This window comes from Aedes albopictus, chromosome 1 (assembly GCF_035046485.1).
Source record: "Aedes albopictus strain Foshan chromosome 1, AalbF5, whole genome shotgun sequence".
NCBI classification, from domain to species: domain Eukaryota; kingdom Metazoa; phylum Arthropoda; class Insecta; order Diptera; family Culicidae; genus Aedes; species Aedes albopictus.
The window spans coordinates 290,429,638-290,449,827 of record NC_085136.1 but is presented as its reverse complement, the minus strand read 5'-3'; the positions used below and the strand labels follow the sequence as shown (position 1 = coordinate 290,449,827).

The 20,190-nt window shown below is 38.1% G+C and overlaps 1 protein-coding gene across 1 annotated transcript in view; it reads right to left on the bottom strand.

The window, feature by feature from the left end:
• LOC109623098 (cyclin-L2) overlaps positions 1 to 20,190 on the bottom strand; it is a 37,606-nt gene that overhangs the window by 7,033 nt on the left and 10,383 nt on the right. Inside the window, exon 2 of the mRNA XM_062846984.1 lies at positions 11,314 to 11,498. Within this exon, the coding sequence (XP_062702968.1) occupies positions 11,314 to 11,498 (185 nt within the window). The remainder of the gene's footprint in view (positions 1 to 11,313; positions 11,499 to 20,190) is intronic.

The window sequence follows — 20,190 nt, the reverse complement described above, 5'->3', positions numbered from 1 at the left end:
TGTGAGCGTTTAAAATCTTACACTCAAACGTAACGCTCTCGGTTGCATAAAATTTAGAAAGACACAGGTTATGAAACACACAGACGTGTCACATCTACAGACAATCTAGCCCTAGCGAATAGAAAACCCTAAGAACCTACAACTGGAGTATCTAACCAAAAATACTGCCAACACTTGAAAAAGTTCAAGCTCTCGACAGACACTTGTTTTCATAAATTTATTATCTTTTTGGAAACAACACTCCTGTGGCGACTGGCACACCCCTGGTAGCCACTCACACTACACTCAGAAATAAAAGTATACACGGAATTACTATTATTTATGCATTTTGTATCCGCATCTCTCTCACTCTCTTTCTGTTTTCATGCTATCTGGTGCATCGCCTGGGTTGACGAAACACTTCTCTTCAACCCAGGCTAAACGGCAGATAGCATGAAAACAGAAAGAGAGTGAGAGAGATGCGGATACAAAATGCATAAATAATAGTAATTCCGTGTATACTTTTATTTCTGAGTGTAAGACAGCATAAACGACGACGAGAGTAGATAGGAGACAATCAAGCAGATCGAAGTGAGAGTTCTTACGTGTAACAACGCGCTAAATTCGGACTCCAAATAAATCGCATTTTGTTAAGTACTCGCGTCCGTTTATTGCCTTTTTTATATCCGGCCGTCTCTGTCCACCACACTCCCCGCACTCCCCTCACATTCAAGGTTTCTCGAAATGTACAGTTCAATTGTCTCCGATCGAATTAGCTCTGATAGTACTATCCGCCAGCTAGACTGTATATATAGTGACTGTAGTCACATCTAGATTAAAATAGACTGAAAATTTCCCTAAAAATGTAACTACATATCGCCAAATCATTGCTTCAACAAGACGAAAATACGATTACCGGATGCAGAAAAGGATGCTTGAAGTTGTACAGAAAGAACCCAAGGAAGTCAAATAAAAAACCATTACAAAAAGTTACAAAAAGGGACACAACTAGCCAATGAGGCATGCCGTATGAAGTTCGAGATACTAGGACTGAACGAAGTCCATTGGCCTAACTTTGGGGAACACAGATTGGCATCGGGTCAAATTGGTGAACACACTCCTCGTCACCGTGGAGTTGGTTTCCTGCTCAGCGCTCACGCACACGCTGTGCTCATGAAGGTGTAACCTATTAATGAGATGATAATTGTAGCCAGTTTCAGAACATGGCATGGCAATGTCCCAGGACTTTATGGCGCATTTTTACGGTGCATAACGTAAAAACATGTAGATATGTCACGAAGTCCAAGGAAAGAAGGCACATAGGATATTATTACGCATCCAAACTTTCGGACGTTATTTCGCAAAAAACGCGACTTAACGACCGGGACAGTATGGCCTCAGACGTTGTGATCCGGCCCCGATTCAACACCCGCCGAATGGAAAACGCTGCGGTGAGCCTCGGGGTCGAATGCGGCAAGAAGACTGAAGTGCACCTCCTCACCATGTCCGGATGGGATTCCTTCGGCCGTGTATTGTCGCTGTGCTGGAGTTTTGGCTGAACCATTTTGTCGTATTTTCAATCAATCGTTTGAGGATTCCAATTTCCCAAAGATTTGGAAACAGTCGTTCATGGTTCCGATTCACAAGAAGGGCGAAATACGCGATGTCAAGAACTACAGAGGAATCACTAACCTTTCTGCCGCATCCAAACTATTCGAGATCATCGTGAGCAACGTGGTTTTGGAACAGGCTAAGCGCTATGTTTCTGCAGATCAGCATTATAGGCCAGGGCGTTCTGTAGCTACTAACTTGCTTGACTTCTGTGCGACGTGCTTTGAACAGCTTGAAAACAAAACTCAAGTAGATGTCATTCACACCGATCTCAAAGCAGCGTTTGATTCGATCGATCATACTATCCTGTTGGCGAAACTGACCAAGCTAGGCACATCGAACCGATTACACTAGTTTACAAAATAAAACGAAAGTCGTGAACTTCTGTCAACGATCAAAATTTTTTAAGTACAATTTAGCCCTGATTTCGAAACCGTTCTTCAAAAAATTTTAAGTAGAGCAGTTTTTGAGTTTTAGCTCAATATCGAGTTTCAAAACTTTTAAAAATATGGAATTTACTAAAATTCAAATATCTTGCGTTTTGTTCAACAAATTTCAAATCTTTTTTCATTAATTAAAAGCTGAATACAATACCATTCGATCATCTGAATGCAGGTTTTGCTTCAGATTGATGAAATTCAAGATACTGGCGAGTTTTAGGGACACTCTCCTTAAATTTTAGCCAAATTTCCAAAAATATGTGAAGAAATGTATTTTTCTCAATAAGAAAAAAACACTCCAAAAATTCTTTCTCAACATTTATTTGACATATTATATGTAGCCAAGTTACAGTAAAAAATTCAGCTCAATCGGAACATTGATTACGGAGAATGAGATGTGTGAAGTGAGTGACGTTGCTTAAAAATAGAACAAAAATCGATTTCAAATCATCAACCTATTATGGAAAGTCGAAAAAATTTCCGCTCTACTGTAATTTTTTTCCTTCACGTTTTCGAACTCAGGGCATGATTCTACACCAAAAATGATCATCAGCTTACCGAGTTCAAAAATGCTGTAAACTAGTGTTATCATCGTGGTTTCACTCCTATTCAACTGGAAGAACGCTCCAAGTCAAAGTTGATTATTGCTCGTCATCAAGCTTAACAAACTCATCTGGTGTTCCACAAGGAAGTAATTAAAGCCCACTCATGTTTCTGTTGTTTTTCAATGATGTATTGCTACTTCTTGGACCTGGTTGCAAACTCGCCTATGCTGCTGATTTGAAGCTATATTTTATCGTGCGCACTGCTGAAGACTGTATTCGGTTACAATCGCTGCTGAATATATTTGTAAACTGGTGCCATCGAGACCGTCTAACTGTGAGTGTTCCCAAATGCATGGTCATGTCCTTCCACCATACTGCTCGACCGATTGTACATGACTACTCCGTCAATGGCGTTGTTTTGAAACGAACGGAAAGTTTCAGTGACCTGGGCGTCCTTATGGATCATTAACTCACATTCAATCTGCATCGTTCGAATGTGATTGCCAAAGCGAACCGACAATTGGGATTTATTTCGAAAAAATTTCCTGAGATTTCACCGATCCGTATAGGGCACCGCATGAAATTCTCTCCTTCTCTTTCACTCTTACAGAAATTTTGTAAACAACAAGGCCAAGAAACGTCAAAATCCCATACAAAATCAAAACAATGCAGTGCCCTATTGCCTCATAGCACTCTACGATTGTATAACATTTCGCCGAAAACCATTTCGCGGAATTCCTTTTCGCGGTGTAACATTTTGCGGAATGACATTTGGCGGAATGTACCATTTCGCGGAATGCACCGTTTCGCCGAAAACCATTTGGCGGAAGTACCGTTCCGCGGAAAAACGTTAATGAGAGAGAAAAATTTAATTGATAAGATTCAAAATTAATCAGCAAGCGAAAAATGAAATGTTCCATATAAATATTTCAATTTTTGTAATAGAAAACTTTGAAAGAACAGCCTATTAATGAAAGAAGGGAAATTCTCTGATAATATAAATTTAGCAGTTCTTATTCCAAAAAAAGTATAATGCGTAATATTTATGAAAGAGCAGCCTTTGATTAGAAGAAGGACAAGTTTCCTATTAAAAATAACATTATATGTTTGAAAGATGGAAAAACATATGACACAAAAATGACAATCATTATTATTTCTATTATACAAGTATAAGCTAGATATATTTGTTAAAACACAGAAGGCTGGTTAAGTTATCACTAAGGAGTGTTACTTGGCTGAAGGGTTATATTTCCTTACAAATAGGAAAATTTTGACATATACTGCTTTCAATCAATAAGGGTAAAAGTGTGGAAACTGAGAAGCAGGTTCAGATTCATAATTTGATGCTGAGCCATTAGGCCGAAGGACATTAGGCTGAATGGACATTAGGTCGAATAATCACTGGGCCGAAAAGATGTTAAACCAATTGAATAACAGGCCTTGAAAGATTAGAATTAGTTAGTTGCTGGGTCATCAAACAACACTGTAGCACTGCAACTTTTAAATAAACAACCTTTTATAAAAATGAGGAAAAATCTTGATGTAGATATCAGTTTGTTCGCCAGCAAGTGTTATTTGAAAGAACAGCCTATTTAAAGAAGAAGAACAAATCTCCTACGAAGTGAACAGTGAGACCGCTAATAAATAGCATAACAGTGCAACTCGAAAGAACAGCTCTTGATTTAAGGAAGGATAAGGACAGTAGGGTCAGCTGCCTAGCTACCAAAAAACTCACTCAAGTTACCAGTTTGATCGCCAGCAAAAATTTTAAACAGAGTAACTTGAAAGAACAGTCTATTATCGAAAGAAGGTCAAAGATTCTATAAAGTTATCAATTTCCTCGCCGCAAACTGCTCAACACATGAACAGCCTTTGATAAAAAAATAAGCTAAATGATGAAACATTTAGCAATTCGTTCGCCAAACAACAACGTTGTAGAGTAGATGTTACTGGATAGAACAGTCTGATTTTAAAGAAGGAAAAATCTGTGATGTTGCTAGCAATATTAGCGCTTGAAAGTTCAATTTATGTGAAAACGATGGCTTGTTGGTCATTCGGCCAAATGTTCTTTGACCTGACGTTCAGAATTCTTAAGAACAGCCTACGAATTAAAGAAAGCAAATATTTTTTAAGAAAAGTATCAGATTTAGCATCAGTTAATACAATCCCAGAGCAAAGTTGATTATGATTGTGCATGAATCAGTGTTGGAGCAAGTGAAGTTAAGCAGAGAAAATAACTTGTTCCATAACACAGCGTAACAAAAATTAACTTTTTGTCTGTCTCAAGAGCAAACTTATGTGTCCCCAAAGGATTTTGGGCCGCTGAATGTGAATCCGGACTCAGATTTGCTCTAACACGTCACAATTTTGAGCTATACCTCAATTTTAAGGCCAAAATATGCTATATATTTTGGTCTTGTTTGACTGCAAGCCATTAAGCAAGGAAATATTTTTTAAGCAATCAAAAGGTTAATTGGTCAATTAACATCTAAATTAACGACTCATGCAAAATATTTCGTTTTACCAAATCGAATTTCATAGTTTTAAGCGATTTATGTTATATTTCCCATACAAGTCATCCTCCAAAAGTTGCATGCAAGTTATCATACTAACATAAAATGCTTAAATCTATCAAATGTGATTAGGTAAAATGAAATATTTTGCATGAGTCGTTAATTTAGATGTTAATTGACCAATTAACCTTTTGATTGCTTAAAAAAATATTTCCAAGCTTAATGGTTTGCAGTCAAAAAAGCCCAAAATCGTATATTTTGCCCTATAAATTGAGGTATAGATCAAAACTGTGACGTGTTGGAGCAAATCTGACCCTGGATTCGGATTCAGCGGCCCAAAATCTGTTAGAGACACATAAGTTTGCTTTTGAGACAAAAAAAATGTTGCGCTGTGTAATTATATGCAAAATATTAAATTTCGCGAGGAGCGGACCTGGTGGGATGGTTAAAGCATCTGACTATCACGCCGAGGACCTGGGATCGAATCCCACTCCCGACAAACTCACAAATTGTGAGTTCTTCCTTCGGAAGGGAAGTAAAGCGTGGGTCCCGAGATGAACTAGCCTAGGGCTAAAAATCTCGTTAATACAGATAAAAACAAAACATAAATTTCGCGAAATGATATTCCGCGAAATAGTACATTCCGCGAAATGGTTTTCGGTGAAATGGTATACAACCCACTCTACTGCTTACTTGTACGACCTATCCTGGAAAATGCTGCAGTTGTTTGGACCCCTCACCAACTAACGTGGAGCTTGAGCCTCGAAGGTGTGCAGCGCAAGTTCATTAGATTTGCGTTACGAAATTTACCCTGCAGAGACCCGCATAATTTGCCTGCCTATACTGATCGCTGAAGGTTGCTAGGATTAGACACGCTGGATCGTCGACGTAAAATTCAACAGGCAACTTTTATCGCAAAACTACTGAACGGAGAAGTAGACTGCTCTAGACTTCTTTCTGCTTTGAAAATTCGTGTGGCTTCAAGAATGCTGCGTGGTGGTTCCCTGCTTCAGCGTAGATTTCACCAAACCGCCTTTGGTTACAACCAGCCATTCACCACGATGGTCCGTATATTCTCGGCAGTTGAAGATCTCCATGATTTCGGCGAATCCTCCAACCAGTTTAAGACGCGGGTAACGAATTCTAATTTATTCTAGATTAAGGAACTTCCATGTAGACAACAGTTAGATGGAAACAAATAAATAATAATATCAGCTGAGATGCTCAAAGCTGACCCCATAGTTTCTGCACAACTACTGCATCACTTATTCTGAAATATATGGGAAATCACGACGTCTGAGTGTGATTTCGGAGAAGAGGCCAGTTAGTGGAAGATGCTGCAGCACATACGCACTGGACACTTCGAAGGATGTTTATTGGTGAGCTCGTTTCATTTTATAATAATAAATTATACTAAAGGATGTATAAAATTCCGCTGATTTTTGTGTATTTATCTAACAAATATTGAAAAATTCGTCACGTCATGTGTCGGTGCTAGTTCCCAATGCACATTTAGTTGATAATAAATATTTTTCTTTCATTTTTTGCATGTACCCAAAAATTTGAATGGTTCGTCAACTTCGGTGTCGACATTTGTAATATTTTAGTCAAAATGAATAGATATTTTGACACAAATAAAGGTTGCATGAATCACATCACTTACCAAAGTGAATCCAAATCATGTGACTCTCCCCCTCCCCACTAACAAAAACTCCTTCCCGTGACAGTCGTGGAGAAGATGAGGTGATCTCGATCTCTAGTAGCAACGTACGTCACACTAATATTCGTTCCCTTCCTCGATGACCGTAAGGACGTGGCCGGCGCCGTTATTGACTAATAAAGTTTGGAATTCTCGAACTGTGCACATTGAAGCGGTAGCTACTCTCAAGCTCCGTTTGTCCATTCCTTGTGCAATTTCGATTGTTCTGGTCAATCACGGAGTCGCAACTACGAATTGTACGGTCACACAGCGTAACAAAAATTAACTGTTGGTCTGTATCAAGAGCAAACTTATGTGTCTGACAGATTTTGGACCGCTGAACCCGAATCCGGGCTCAGATTTGCTCCAGCACGTCATAATTATGAGCTATAATACCTTAATTCATAGGCAAAATATGCGATTTTGGGCTTTTTTTACTGCAAGCCAATAAGCATGGAAATATTTGTTTTAGCCAATCAAAGGATAAATTGGTCAATTAACATCCAAATTAACGACTCATGCAAAATATTTCGTTTTATCAGATTCGGATTCAGCGGCCCAAAATCTGTCAGAGACACATAAGTCATCTATGTCATCTATGGTCATGCTCAATATATGGGAAATTACGACGTCTTCGGCCGTCTGGATGCAAGGATCTTAGTAAAGGTACCCAAAATGGGTGACCTGACTCTATGCGATAACACTAGTTTACAGCATCTTTGAACTCGGTAAGCTGATGATCATTTTTGGTGTAGAATCGTGCTCTGAGGGAACGCGAAGGAAAAAAATTACAGTAGAGCGGAAATTTTTTCGACTATACAAAGTTGATGATTTGAAATCGATTTTTGTTCTATTTTTAAGCAACGTCGCTCACTTCACACATCTCATTCTCCGTAATCAATGCTCCGATTGAGCTGAATTTTTTACTGTAACTCGCCTACTTATGATATGTCAAATAAACGTTGAGAAAAAATGTTTAGATTGTGTTTTTCTTATTGAAAAAAAATACATTTCTTCATATATTTTTGGAAATTTGGCTAACATTTAAGGAGATCGTCCCTAAAACTCGTCAATATCTTGAGTTTCATCAATCTGACGCAAGTATCCGACAGCAGCAAGCAGGATTCCGTGCCGAACGATCCTGTATAGACCATATTGTCACGCTCCGTATCATCTTGGAGCAAATGAATCCCTCTATTACTATTAATCTCATACTCTACACACACCAGCTTGATTACGAAAGTGATGATGATATGATATCTGTATTAACGAGATTTTTAGCCCTAGGCTAGTTTATCTCGGGACCCACGCTTTACTTCCCTTCCGAAGGAAGAATTCACAATTTGCGAGTTTGGGATTGGGATTCGATCCCAGGTCCTCGGCGTGATAGTCAAGTGTTCTAACCATTACACCAGGTCCACTCCACATTAGGAGCCCTCATACGCTACGCAGTCCCTGAGAAAATGATTGATCTCATTGAAGCACAGTACAGAGCATTTCCGTGCAGAGTACTGCACAACGTTATCTTGTCTGACCCCATTCGGGTCGTCGTTGGAGCAAGACAAGGATGTATACTATCACCGCTACTGTTCCTCATCGTAATCGATGAGATCAGGGTAGGTGCGATTGATCGTGTATTAAATCGTGGATTGCTGTAGCAGCCCATTACCATGGAGCACCCTGGCACAAACTTCACAAATGGAGAACATACCTCTGCAGCCGACCTACTGATACCCAGGCACCCTGGCGGCCGATGGTGACACCAAGATCGATATAGGTGTATGGATCAAGAAGCCGAGAATTGCTTTTGCAAGTTTCAGAAACGTAGGTATGGAAAAACAGTCAGTTTAGTCAAATCCGAATTTTCAACTCAAGCGTGAAATCTGCGCTGCAGTACGCAAGCGAAACCTGGTGTGTGTATCAGTGGAGAACACTCAACGTATAAAATTCGCACATGGTGGCTCCAACGAGGAGCACTCTTCCAGTACAATTGCGTCCGGGAGTCTCCTTAGCGTGAAGGAAAAGTCTGTGAACTCATATTCTTGGTGTAAAATTTGGTTTGCTTTGTTGGATTTGGTGAAGTACCACATCCTGTACCATGCGTTTATATCACCCACAAGAAAGAACTGTTGGCGAATATCCCTTCTAAACTGTCAGAGCAATGCCCTATGATTCGAGTCGTGATAGTAGACAGCGCCGATGTTAACAGGGGCTAGATCTGCCTCCACAGTAATGCCGACAGCTTCGATTGTCCGCGTCGAAGTTTCCAACTTGAAGAAAGAAATTCCGTTCCTCATCAGAATCGCTAACTCCTCCCCACAAGTGCCTTCCGGCGAGCCTCAATCCGCTCTCACAATAGTGTAGTTTTTGTGGTACATTGAGTTGGAGCCAGATTTCCGTGATCATAGCGATGTCGATTTCGTGGTACTCAAGGAATTGAAAAAAAATCTCAAAATTGTTTCGAATACAACGATAGTTCTAATTCAACACCTTTACTGCCCCGATTCGCACAAAAGTCCCATGTGAATAAGAAACCCAGCAAACATGGGAATGTTATGCGAATAGGGGCCGTTTAGTGATCTAATGAGATAAGATTGCTAAGGGCGAAAAATTGCATAGCCTTTGATTGACAATTCGAAAGACTGGCAAAAAGTTCATTAGCGAGGCACATGAACTCCTCAACGTCGAACAAGTTGTTAGACGACCCGTGTTGATGGTTGAAGCTGACTTGAGAATACGAAAGCTTCGGTTTTGTGATGCTGCCCAGATTGCTACTCTCACTAAGGTGTTCCTTGGGTTCATTCTCATTCCGTGGCCGAACTGTTGGCATCGAGAGCGCTGGACGGCATTCCACCGAAAGAATTTATGTGACGACGTTTTATCGGTAAACGGAGGTTTCACCGCAATCTCTTTCTGTTGTTTGTGGATCTTTTTCGAATCATTCAGACCATGATCTGCGATGATCCATGTCCATCGCCTGGTCATGGCGGCGGCTAAGCTAACCTCTCTTTTCCCAGGACGCTAACAGCACACCGGGAACATAAATTAAGTATACACACTTAATTGAGATTGCCGGGATATCAGCATTTTTCCATTCTTTTGCCGAGATTTGCACAGCCGAGTAATCAGCAAACAACAATTTTGCTGAGATCTCAGCAATTTTGACAGTTCATTGCTGAGCTTCGGCAATCGTTTTGCTGAGAGTCAGCTAACAAATGTCACTTTTTGCTGGGATATCAGCTGATAGTTTAACTGAGCAGACGGCTGTGCGCGTTTTTGCCGAGCCCGCAAATCTGTTTTGAGTGTGTACACACCGAGGCACTATGGGTTAAAACTGATAATGAAATAATTCATAACTATTTTGTTTGAAATTTAATACCCGTTTAATGAACAAAAACGCATCTTGTTTAGTCGAATTTTTCATTCGCCTTTTGTTCTAACAACTCTGAAACCTGACCTTACAGTTGAGCTCGAAATACGGATCTGTCAAAAGATGCAAAATTTTAGAAGAATTAAAAGGAACAGTACTCAACCCTTTCTTTTTACTAACTCCGAAAAACTGTATTGTTCTTTGTAGCAATTTGATGCAACAACTGATTATCAAAAATTGCAATGCTGATTAACATATAGAAACTCGGCAAAAAAACAACTCGTTCAATTAACACTAAGATGCCAACAAAATGTATTTACAGTTTGAACTTACCGTTATCAATTTGATTTGCAATCGACTCACTCGTAGATCGAAACTGGAGCAAACATATCCTAAAAGAAATGAAACTTTATAATACACTGGAGACATTTTTTAACCTGATTTGATACTAGTATTTACTTATCGTTTGATGACTCGGATGAATCTTACAATCCCGTTCGGTGTCCTGTCCGGCCTTGACTGGTTGGTTGCCGCTCTTCATCCTGGTACTTGCCTCTGCTCAAACGTTTGCAAACACAGACCATTTTTTGGATGCCCTTTGCCAAGCAGCAGTACATACATTCAAAATTTTTGTTGTATTGTGATCGTTGCAATGATTGAAAAAACGTGATTTTTGGTAAATGATTTGACACCGGTTTCACCGGAACTAGGATGATTCTTCTACAGTAGCAGCACTTGGCAAGGGTACATCCAAAAACTGTATGGTCTCTGTTTTACAATCGCCTGTGCAGGACAAAAGCCAATCCACTCTCATCTCCGGAAGCGTTGCCATCAAAAAACGATGTCATCGCTCCGTCAGTTTTACAGTTTTCGATTTTCGTTACAAGTGTTTTTTTTTTCTAACGCTGAACAACGTAGTTCTGGTTTTTGTATCATTACATGTCATTTAAACTAAACTAATAATAACCGAGTTTTGCACAATACATTTTTGAAGGAGGTTTGGCTTTAGTTTTGTTTTGAGTAAGATTGCGTCTTACCTACAAAACTATAATTAAAAAAGATTAATAAAGCGTGTTCGTTCAGGGGGGGTCGTCAAAGGTGTGACGCACGTCGGATGCGATCAGCTCGGTGTTCCGAGTCGTCGCCGGATACTTACTTCTGTCCGCGGACCTGTTTGATGTGGTGGAACACGTTGATGACGTCCCGAATGCGCCGAGGGGCTTCCTCGATTTTGGACGCCAAGCAGACGCAACTCATCGCCGTCGCTTCCATACTGTGCCGTACGAAGGACTTTGAGTAGAAGAACCGCTGGAACAGTACCTGCCCGGTTGCCATGGCCACCTGGTTGGATTGAGCGGCGCAGAACGAGATACGGAGGGGGGAAAGGGGAGCAAAATAGTAGGTTATTAGCTGTTCATTGGTAGCCGTTGAATGAATGTTACAGTATATCTGATGTAGTAGTAATATAGGTACGTTACGCGCATTATTAAGAAGCAAATATCAAAACTTATGTAAATCATCAGCATATATCTCGAGTACTTTTGGTAGTCCTTAAAAGATTAGCGGAATAGAATAATTTGATTTTTCTTTTAATGTACTGTTTAAACCATCTTAACTAATAAATCGAGAAACTTGTTCATATAAGAACTTTTTAATTATTTTGTCGTGAACTTTCCCTCAACACTTGATATATCTTCAAACATTTCAATTTAAGTTTTCTTGCAAATTTTTATCAAACAGAGTCCATCAAGGATTTTTTGAAATGTGTAAATATATTAACAACATAAAATTTTGAGTGCATACCGTGACTGTGGTACCAACACATTTTCATTTGGTCAGATACCTTTGAGTACAATTATACTGCCTATGATCACATTATACCATATGTCTATACCGTAAGTCACTACATAAGACTCTCGGGGCAAGACAGATCTAACGAGAGGAAATCTGTGCTCGAAATGTTGTTCAGAATTCCTCACAGATCCTCAGATTTTCTCCCATTTATATCAAAGTGTGATTTGCACAATGTCTTGCCCCTAAATAAGACTGTATAGAACTATCGGTGCCAATTGAACTTGACAGTTTCATAGAGCTTGAATATGAGGGGAGTACTGTAACCGTAAGGATAACACAGTTTTAAAGCATCTGCAAAAGCACGAATACACGCTGACAAGTGCTCGTTGTAGCCATACACGGTCCGGTGGAAAGTTGGGTGCGGTAATGTAGAATTTTGAAAAAGTATGGTCGGAAGACGGAAGTTTAATGAAGAAAGCAACCATGGAGCGCCGAGTTCGCGTTTATGTAGTTTTGCTACAAGTAACGACTGCTGTACTTTTCCCCGTCGTTCTGAAGTCTTCAACCACAGTAGTCGACATCTGTTCGGAAAAGGTGGCAAGTTATCAAGATCTCTCCAAATCAAACTTCTCAAGGCTAAGCGGATGAACCGTCTCTGAATTCGTGTGCCCCACACAATGCATACGTTTGCGTGTGCGTGACAGTAGTTTGACGGATTTCCCATGGGAAAACTGTCAAAAAAACGCAAACCTCGACGGAACGGACTAGTAATCCTACATTATAGAGAAGTGCGGAGGCGGCCATTGTGAGCCAATCGAGTAGAGAGAACTGTCAAAGTGTGAGCCAAATGAATATGTTTATCGTTTGTAGGAAGGCGTTGTTTGACCGGTATTGCAATCGACGATGAATGTATTACAAATATTTATTTTTATTATCGAGAACTTGATGGCATATGTAAATTTAGTAAGAAGATAATATTTAATTAATTCTGCTTTCAAAAGCGTATGCACATGAAGAAACGTTTGTAGCTGTTCTTCTCAAAAAAACTTTCATTGCTGCCGCTTGATTCACTTCTGCCGATTTGATTCGCGCTATTCTTTGCAATGCATTTCAGATTTCTTCAATTGCGCTGTTATTTTTTCAAAATTTGGGAAAAAAAGTTTGAATATAATTAGCAAACATAAACAAAACAACTTGCACCACAATAAAGTCACGCAAACAGTTTGAACATCTAGCTTTGTGGCAAGTGTTGGAAGCTGTTGTAAACAAAACAAACAGCGTTGCCGAATCGACATATGTAACTTCCGCTCATCTCTATGTAGAGGATTTCTAGAACGGACGCTATGTGTTCCATGCTTTAGGCTGCACGTGACTTGGTACGAATGCCAAACGACGGAGACATTTTCCAAAATTGGGCGCACTAGTGCACAGTAAAGAGATTTCCAACAATGCCTGTCAGAAAAATCAGCATCAGCGAGTTCTGAAAAAGTGTGACGGGGTGGCCCGGGGCACGTGGGAGGAGGGAGTACTAAAATTTGAAAAAATGGTGGGCGTCATATTTGAATCGTCCCTAACATTGACCGCCGGAAAAGTCAAATGAAGGACTGTTCACAAATCACGTCACATTGTAGACAGACGAAGAGTGCCTGCGGTAGTGCTACGGTTTATACAATTTCCTACTAATTTCTATACAAAATCTCCTACATAGTGGAGAGGCAGGCCTGAAATTGTCAATACTAGTGTTACATAATATTTAAATGGTTCATAAGTCATGTATTTATGTTCAACATGCATTTACTGAAAGTGCGCAAAAATTAGGAACACAGTGCAAATAATGGTTCCAAACATTGCGCACCACTATTAACTAATTAAATTAAAAAAAAAAATATTACGAACTGTGATTGATATTGACGAATTTCGCACCAACTCGTCTTCGGGGTTGGCAGCACCCCCTCAGAATGTTATGAAATTTTGTAGGTTTCAAGACTTTACCTTTTCAAGCAACTTTGCGTATTTTGTTTTTTCAAAATTAACCTAGACTAACATTTAAAAAGAGTCAAAGTTCTTTAACCGTTTTTTTTTTCACAAAAAATAACTCGAATATGATAAGATGTACAAAAAAGTGATGTATGGGTGACATTTAGAGAATTGTCCAAGCTTTCATGAAAAAATATTTTAAAAATTCTAAATTCATTTTTACACGCTAAAAAATATATTTTTAAAATTAAAAGTCAATTTACAGAAAATGCCCACTTTTTTATGTTTTGAAATTTTTTTCCAAGAAAGTCAATATTGTTGCCTAGCTTTCCTCCATACATCACAAGATGGGCACTTTTAAGGAAAAAAAGTTTTTCTAACAAAAACTTTTTCATGTTAGTTTTTTTAGCGTGTTGCGCATCAGCCGTTTTTTTCACAAAAAATATAACTCGAATATGATAAGTTGTACAAAAAAGTGATGTATGGGGGACTTTTAGGGAATTGTCCAAGCTTTCAAGAAAACATATTTAAAAAATATAAAAAAATGTTTTACACGCTAAAAAATATCTTTTCAAAATTAAAAGTCAATTTACAGAAAAAGCCCACTTTTTTATGTTTTGATTTTTTTTTCCCCAAGAAAGACAATATAGTTGCCTAACTTTCCTCTATACATCACAAGATGGGCACTTCTAAGGAAAAAAAAATTTTCTAAAAAAAACTTTTTCATTTTATTTTTTTTTTGCGTGTTGTGCATTAACTCGTACAGTAATGTATCCAGAATCCTAATGACAATCCATTAAAACTTAATGGGCTCAACTACTTTTTTAATATCTTAACGTGCTTGACATTGAAAACGTGCTTGATATTGGAAAGGGCTCAAGACAAATTTGCTTTTAGGGTTTTATATCAATGAAAACGCTTGTGTATTTATGAAATATGTACATATGTATATGTGTATTTAATTATTTTCTTTTCTACAATATATACATCCTTCTTTTATACATTCTATTGTAACGTTTTTTGAATATTAGATCTTTAGTCTATCTGAAACAAAGTAAACTTTTTTGGATTATCTTTTGAATTCGAAAACTTCTTCGCTTCAGAAATTGGCACAAATGAATGAAATTTTTGTGTACCAGGTATTGTTTTTACGTGACTGTATGTGTATAGTTCTTCAAGTTCATCCGTCATTTCTGCATATTGTTCATTTGAAATAAAGCAGAAATTCAATTTTGTTATATGTATATCTGACTGTTTAACTGCCCAGTCATACAGTTCTCGAGGAGTTGTGATTGTGTTTCCATAATCTCGAGCAAGACTTGCTCGTTTTGCCATTCGCTTGAGAGTACCTCCAACAGCGTCACATGGACCTTTGCCATGTGAAGTTGCGAAGAAGTGCCATTCTGCTTCCAATCCATAATTGGACCGAAAACTGCACAAACTGGCAAATTTTTTTTTTTGTTCTTATAATGAGCTGCTACTCCATCTGACATGAAAGTAATTTTTGAGAAATCAATCGATTGTTTAATGAAATCCAGCAGTTTTGATATAAATAACTGAACTGCTGTTGTATCGTGTGCAAGTACTTCAGATATTATTATAAAGCTCAAGTTTTCCAACTTATTTTCTTTTCTGTAGTACACTTCATAGGGGTGAATGGTAGCTTGAGAATTATTCCAATGGTAACCTTGAGCTGAATTTTGAATGATAAATGAATAATTTTCTGAAATGTCACAAATTGTTAATACTTCACCCTGTTTAAGAGATTCCTTTTTATCCCGCAAAAATGAGGATTGTTCTTTATAAATGAAATCATGAGTTATAAGCTTATCAACTTTTTCTACAAAATACGGAACAAACTCGTCTATAGTCTTAGTAATAGTTTCCAAATTGCATCGATCAGTGGTTAGCCATTGTTGAAATAAAACCGATTCTTTATCATTCGCTTCTAATAATGATGTTAGTTCACTGGTTCTAGGCACACAATAATACAATTTCAGCAAACAGAATGCTGTTTTAAGCATTCAGATATCAAAACAAGCTGAGAAACAGGTTCTATTCCAGTTGGGATGTAACGCCAAGAAAAAGAAGGCACCCAATCAAACAAAGTTGTAATGCCCATTGAGTATTATTAAATGGGTATAAGGATTCTTGATTCATCCTGTACGAGTTAATGCGCAACACGCTAAAAAAAAATAACATGAAAAAGTTTTTGTTAGAAAAACTTTTCTTCCTTAAAAGTGCCCATCTTGTGATGTATGGAGGAAAGTTAGGCAACAATATTGACTTTCTTGGAAAAAAAATTTCAAAACATAAAAAAGTGGGCATTTTCTGTAAATTGACTTTTAATTTTAAAAATATATTTTTTAGCGTGTAAAAATGAATTTAGAATTTTTAAAATATGTTTTCATGAAAGCTTGGACAATTCTCTAAAAGTCCCCCATACAACGCTTTTCTATAGGTCTTGTCATTTTTGAGTTACATCGATTTTAAAAAATTCTTCGAAAAAAAGTTAGGCCCTCTTGAAATGTTACTCTTGAAAATTTTCAAAAATTTAAGTATGCAAAGTTGCTTATAAAAACCTAGTCTTTATGCCCACCAAGTTTCATTCGATTCTGAGAGGGTGTTGCCAACCACTGGTCGAGTTGGCGCGAAATTCGTCTATTACTAGAACATCACCTTTTTTGTCAATTAACTGCAAAATTAATCATCGTTGCACAGTTTTATCGAGGAAAAATTTGATTTTTAGTAGTTACTTCTTGACAGCCGTGTTAAGGCGAGACAAATTTTGATGTTTTATGGCAATTTAATTTTCGTCAAATAATGTTTAGGGGCATCTGGGGTAATACGCACTGTCGAGGCAAAACGCACCCCCCTTGTTTTTCAGGGATTATCGGTTTTAGAGCTTTGAAACCTTATCAGTCTAATAGAACGTCTTAAGGTTGAAGGATTCGTCATGGATATCATCGTCATCATTGAAATTTCGATAGCAGTTTTCTCTTTCAAAACATAAGTATTTACAATGAAAATGTATTCACTGCATTACATTTTTCATCTGGAATACAGTGAATACATTTTCATAACGAACGTTTGTGTTTTGAACAAGAAAACTGCTTTCAAAATTCCAATGATGACGATAATATCAATGACGAATTCTTCAACCTTAATAAATGAGCATCTGGAAAATTTTACATATCTGCGATACGTAATTAGTAAGAAAAATGAATAAAATTAAAAAGCACGATTCTGATGTAATTTTCCCGATCGTTTGTCGAATGATTTGATGGTGAAAACTGACCAAACATCTAATGCTGTTGTGTTTATTCAGTTCATTGAGGGGAATGCTAAGCATAGGAAACATAACTTAAACAGTAATCTACGTAAATTATATGTTTTAAACTGTTTTATTTTTTGCTATTGATTGGGGCAATATGCACTCCATTGGTTGGGGCAAAACGCACCTATAGAAAACAAACTGTAATAATATCGATGAGTGCTCTGTGAGTAATCGCAAACAAAATTGAGCTATTGTTTGTCCTAAAACCTTATAAAACATGCATTTTGTCTAAGAAGTAAAAAGATTTCTAAACTCGACGGTGCATCTTGCCTCAATGTTGTGGTGCGTCTTGTCCCTTTGTTTGAGTGCATCCTGCCCCATTGTTGTAGTGCATTTTACCCCGAACAAAGGTGCATACTGCCCCGCATAAACATACGAAGCCGTAATGTTAGTCTTTACAAAAAACGTTATTTTCAAGAGCTGAACTGTATTAAGGCTGAAATTTTGTTTGGTTTCTCTTAGAATGAAAGTATATGCAATGAATGCATGCATTAAACCAATAAATTATTGCCTTTTTATATGCATTTTTACGCATCTTCCTTAAGTGGTGCGTATTACCCCAGAATCCCCTATGTTTACACAATGCTAGTGCAATGATTAAACTGATGAAAATGTTGACATTTAGTTATTTTTTTCGTTATTTTACAAGAATGCGCAAAGTTTAGACCTGCGCAAAGTTAGGTGCGCACACGGTAGAACCTGGACGTAAACTTGGCCCACCAGAATCCCAAACATAGCGGCTTGGTTTGACAACGTTGAAGAGATCACCATAGTTGGGGTTCGTAATTATCTAATCTTCCACTGTTTTTATACTTGAGTTCAGATCGAAGTATCTAATGATCTTCAGATGGCCCACAAGATCCCCGTCCATTGTTTTGTTGAAACGAATACATAAGTGACCCGATTTTGTCAGCATCCTTTCGGAACGAATATTTTGCTCTCCTCGAAAACCTAAACAATTTTTCAAACTTTTTATCCCTCTATGTTCTGCCCTTTAGCTGTAGTTCGATGATAAACATGGATGAATTCGTTAAAGTTTTACCGTATGATATCGAGAGAAAAAAGTTAGTCGCAAAATAGGGCTGACAAATTCGGGTCCTTACTGTATAAATTACAGAGAACTTTTTGCCGCTGGCATTTGCACAAATTGATGCAATGATAGTATATTGGGAAGGGAATCTAAATCAGCTGATGGTGTACTTTTCATTGCCCTAGTTGTTGATCCCAAGTAACAATCCTAATTCTATTTGGTTTTATTTGTTTTTATGATAGTTTTATCGAAACATTGTATATTCTAGTTGATTTTATCGGAGTTTCAGCTGAGCACAACTATTCTTCATCAAAATGGGGTTTTAAAAACACCTCCAAGAATACTTGAGGTTCAGTTCATAAAACCATAAACACAACAAGAACTGTTGAACTTATTTTCAGTTTTATAAGGTTCTTGTAGTTATCTTCAATCATCCGTTCTTGATCAAGAGCAACTGTTCTCGCATAAGAACAGTTTGGTTCATGAAAAATACAAGAAAAAACTCAAGCATCAGATTTTGATTCCTATCGTTCCATTATTGCTGCGAATCAAGAACACCTACCCGGAAATCCAACTGCGACGCGGTGCAGTGCCAAGTTCCTCCGGTGTCAACATCCGAAATGAGGTTGGTTTGGTCATCTAGGACGTCGATTCCCTTGTAATCGGGAGTCAAATAATCGACCTGCTAAATCACTTACCTGTTTTAAATGCTGATCGGAGGAATAAGGCGCTGCACCACATCAAGGCCGGTTCCCGAAAACGGTCTGCCTGGTTGGCAACGGTACCGGGCTGATGATTAAATTTATCGCACGAAGCTCACAAAATCCACCGTGGTGCGATAATTTGTTGTTTGTTTACAATTTGGCGTACATGATTTATGACGTTCTCGGCGGAGTTTGCATAAACCTACATCAAGAACGTTATAAACCTGAGTACTCTTGAGTAATACTTCTTACCCTTGCATAAGATGTAATAAATTTAAGACGTTCTTGATGGAGGCCAACCAGGCTGTATTGAGAACGTTATAAATCCTGGTATTCTTGAGTTATACTTTTAGCTCTGGCATGAGTTGAAAGAAATTTAAGACGATCTTATGGTGATGTTGATTAAAACCATCGATGATGGACCAACCACCGGCCTAGATTTCAATGGAAGCCATGTTGAGAAAACTCATGAGCAATGTTCGCATGACCAGGAATAATATAGCATCTTAGGATGGGCCTCTTTGATCTTATGCGGGTTTATCGTTGAGTTGATGTCGTGTTGTAGAGCAATTTGGTTTATGCATGGTTTTAAAGAACAGGTGTTGAAGAATACTTCAAAAGCATTATAAAATTAATTTTGTTACTTGGGATATGCTTGCAAGCCTCTTTGATGCTTACTTAATTTCCTTTGAGCGGTTAACTCATGTGTTTTGGGCCACTAGACAAGTGAAGCTTCATGTTATTTTCGGCCGAACCAATGCTGAATAAATCCAGTACATATACCCAATTTGGTCGAAGTCCCCAGGTTTTGCTAGGGCTTTACTGCAGACCCAAAAAGTATTTGTTCCCTTAGTGATTGATTGATTGATTTATCTTTATTTGAGAGACTTTCAGCCCTTGTTGTTCCCTTAGTAATAACCTTGTTCAGATGAGAATTCTAGTTCAGTCTCTTGTCCAAAGTAACGTCCACATGTTCGGCTTCTTCTGAGAAGTGAATAATGCAAACTCCGTCTAAATAAGGCTGCATAAGGCTCAATTTCTTCCTTCTAGTGAAAGGAACTAAAACAGTTTTTGATGGATTTACATTTAACCTCTCTTCTCTACAGCATTCTAGCGTAATATATTGAGCGCAAATTGTAGCCGATTAGAGATTGTGTCATCGTATTTCCCACACACAATAATTGCCACATA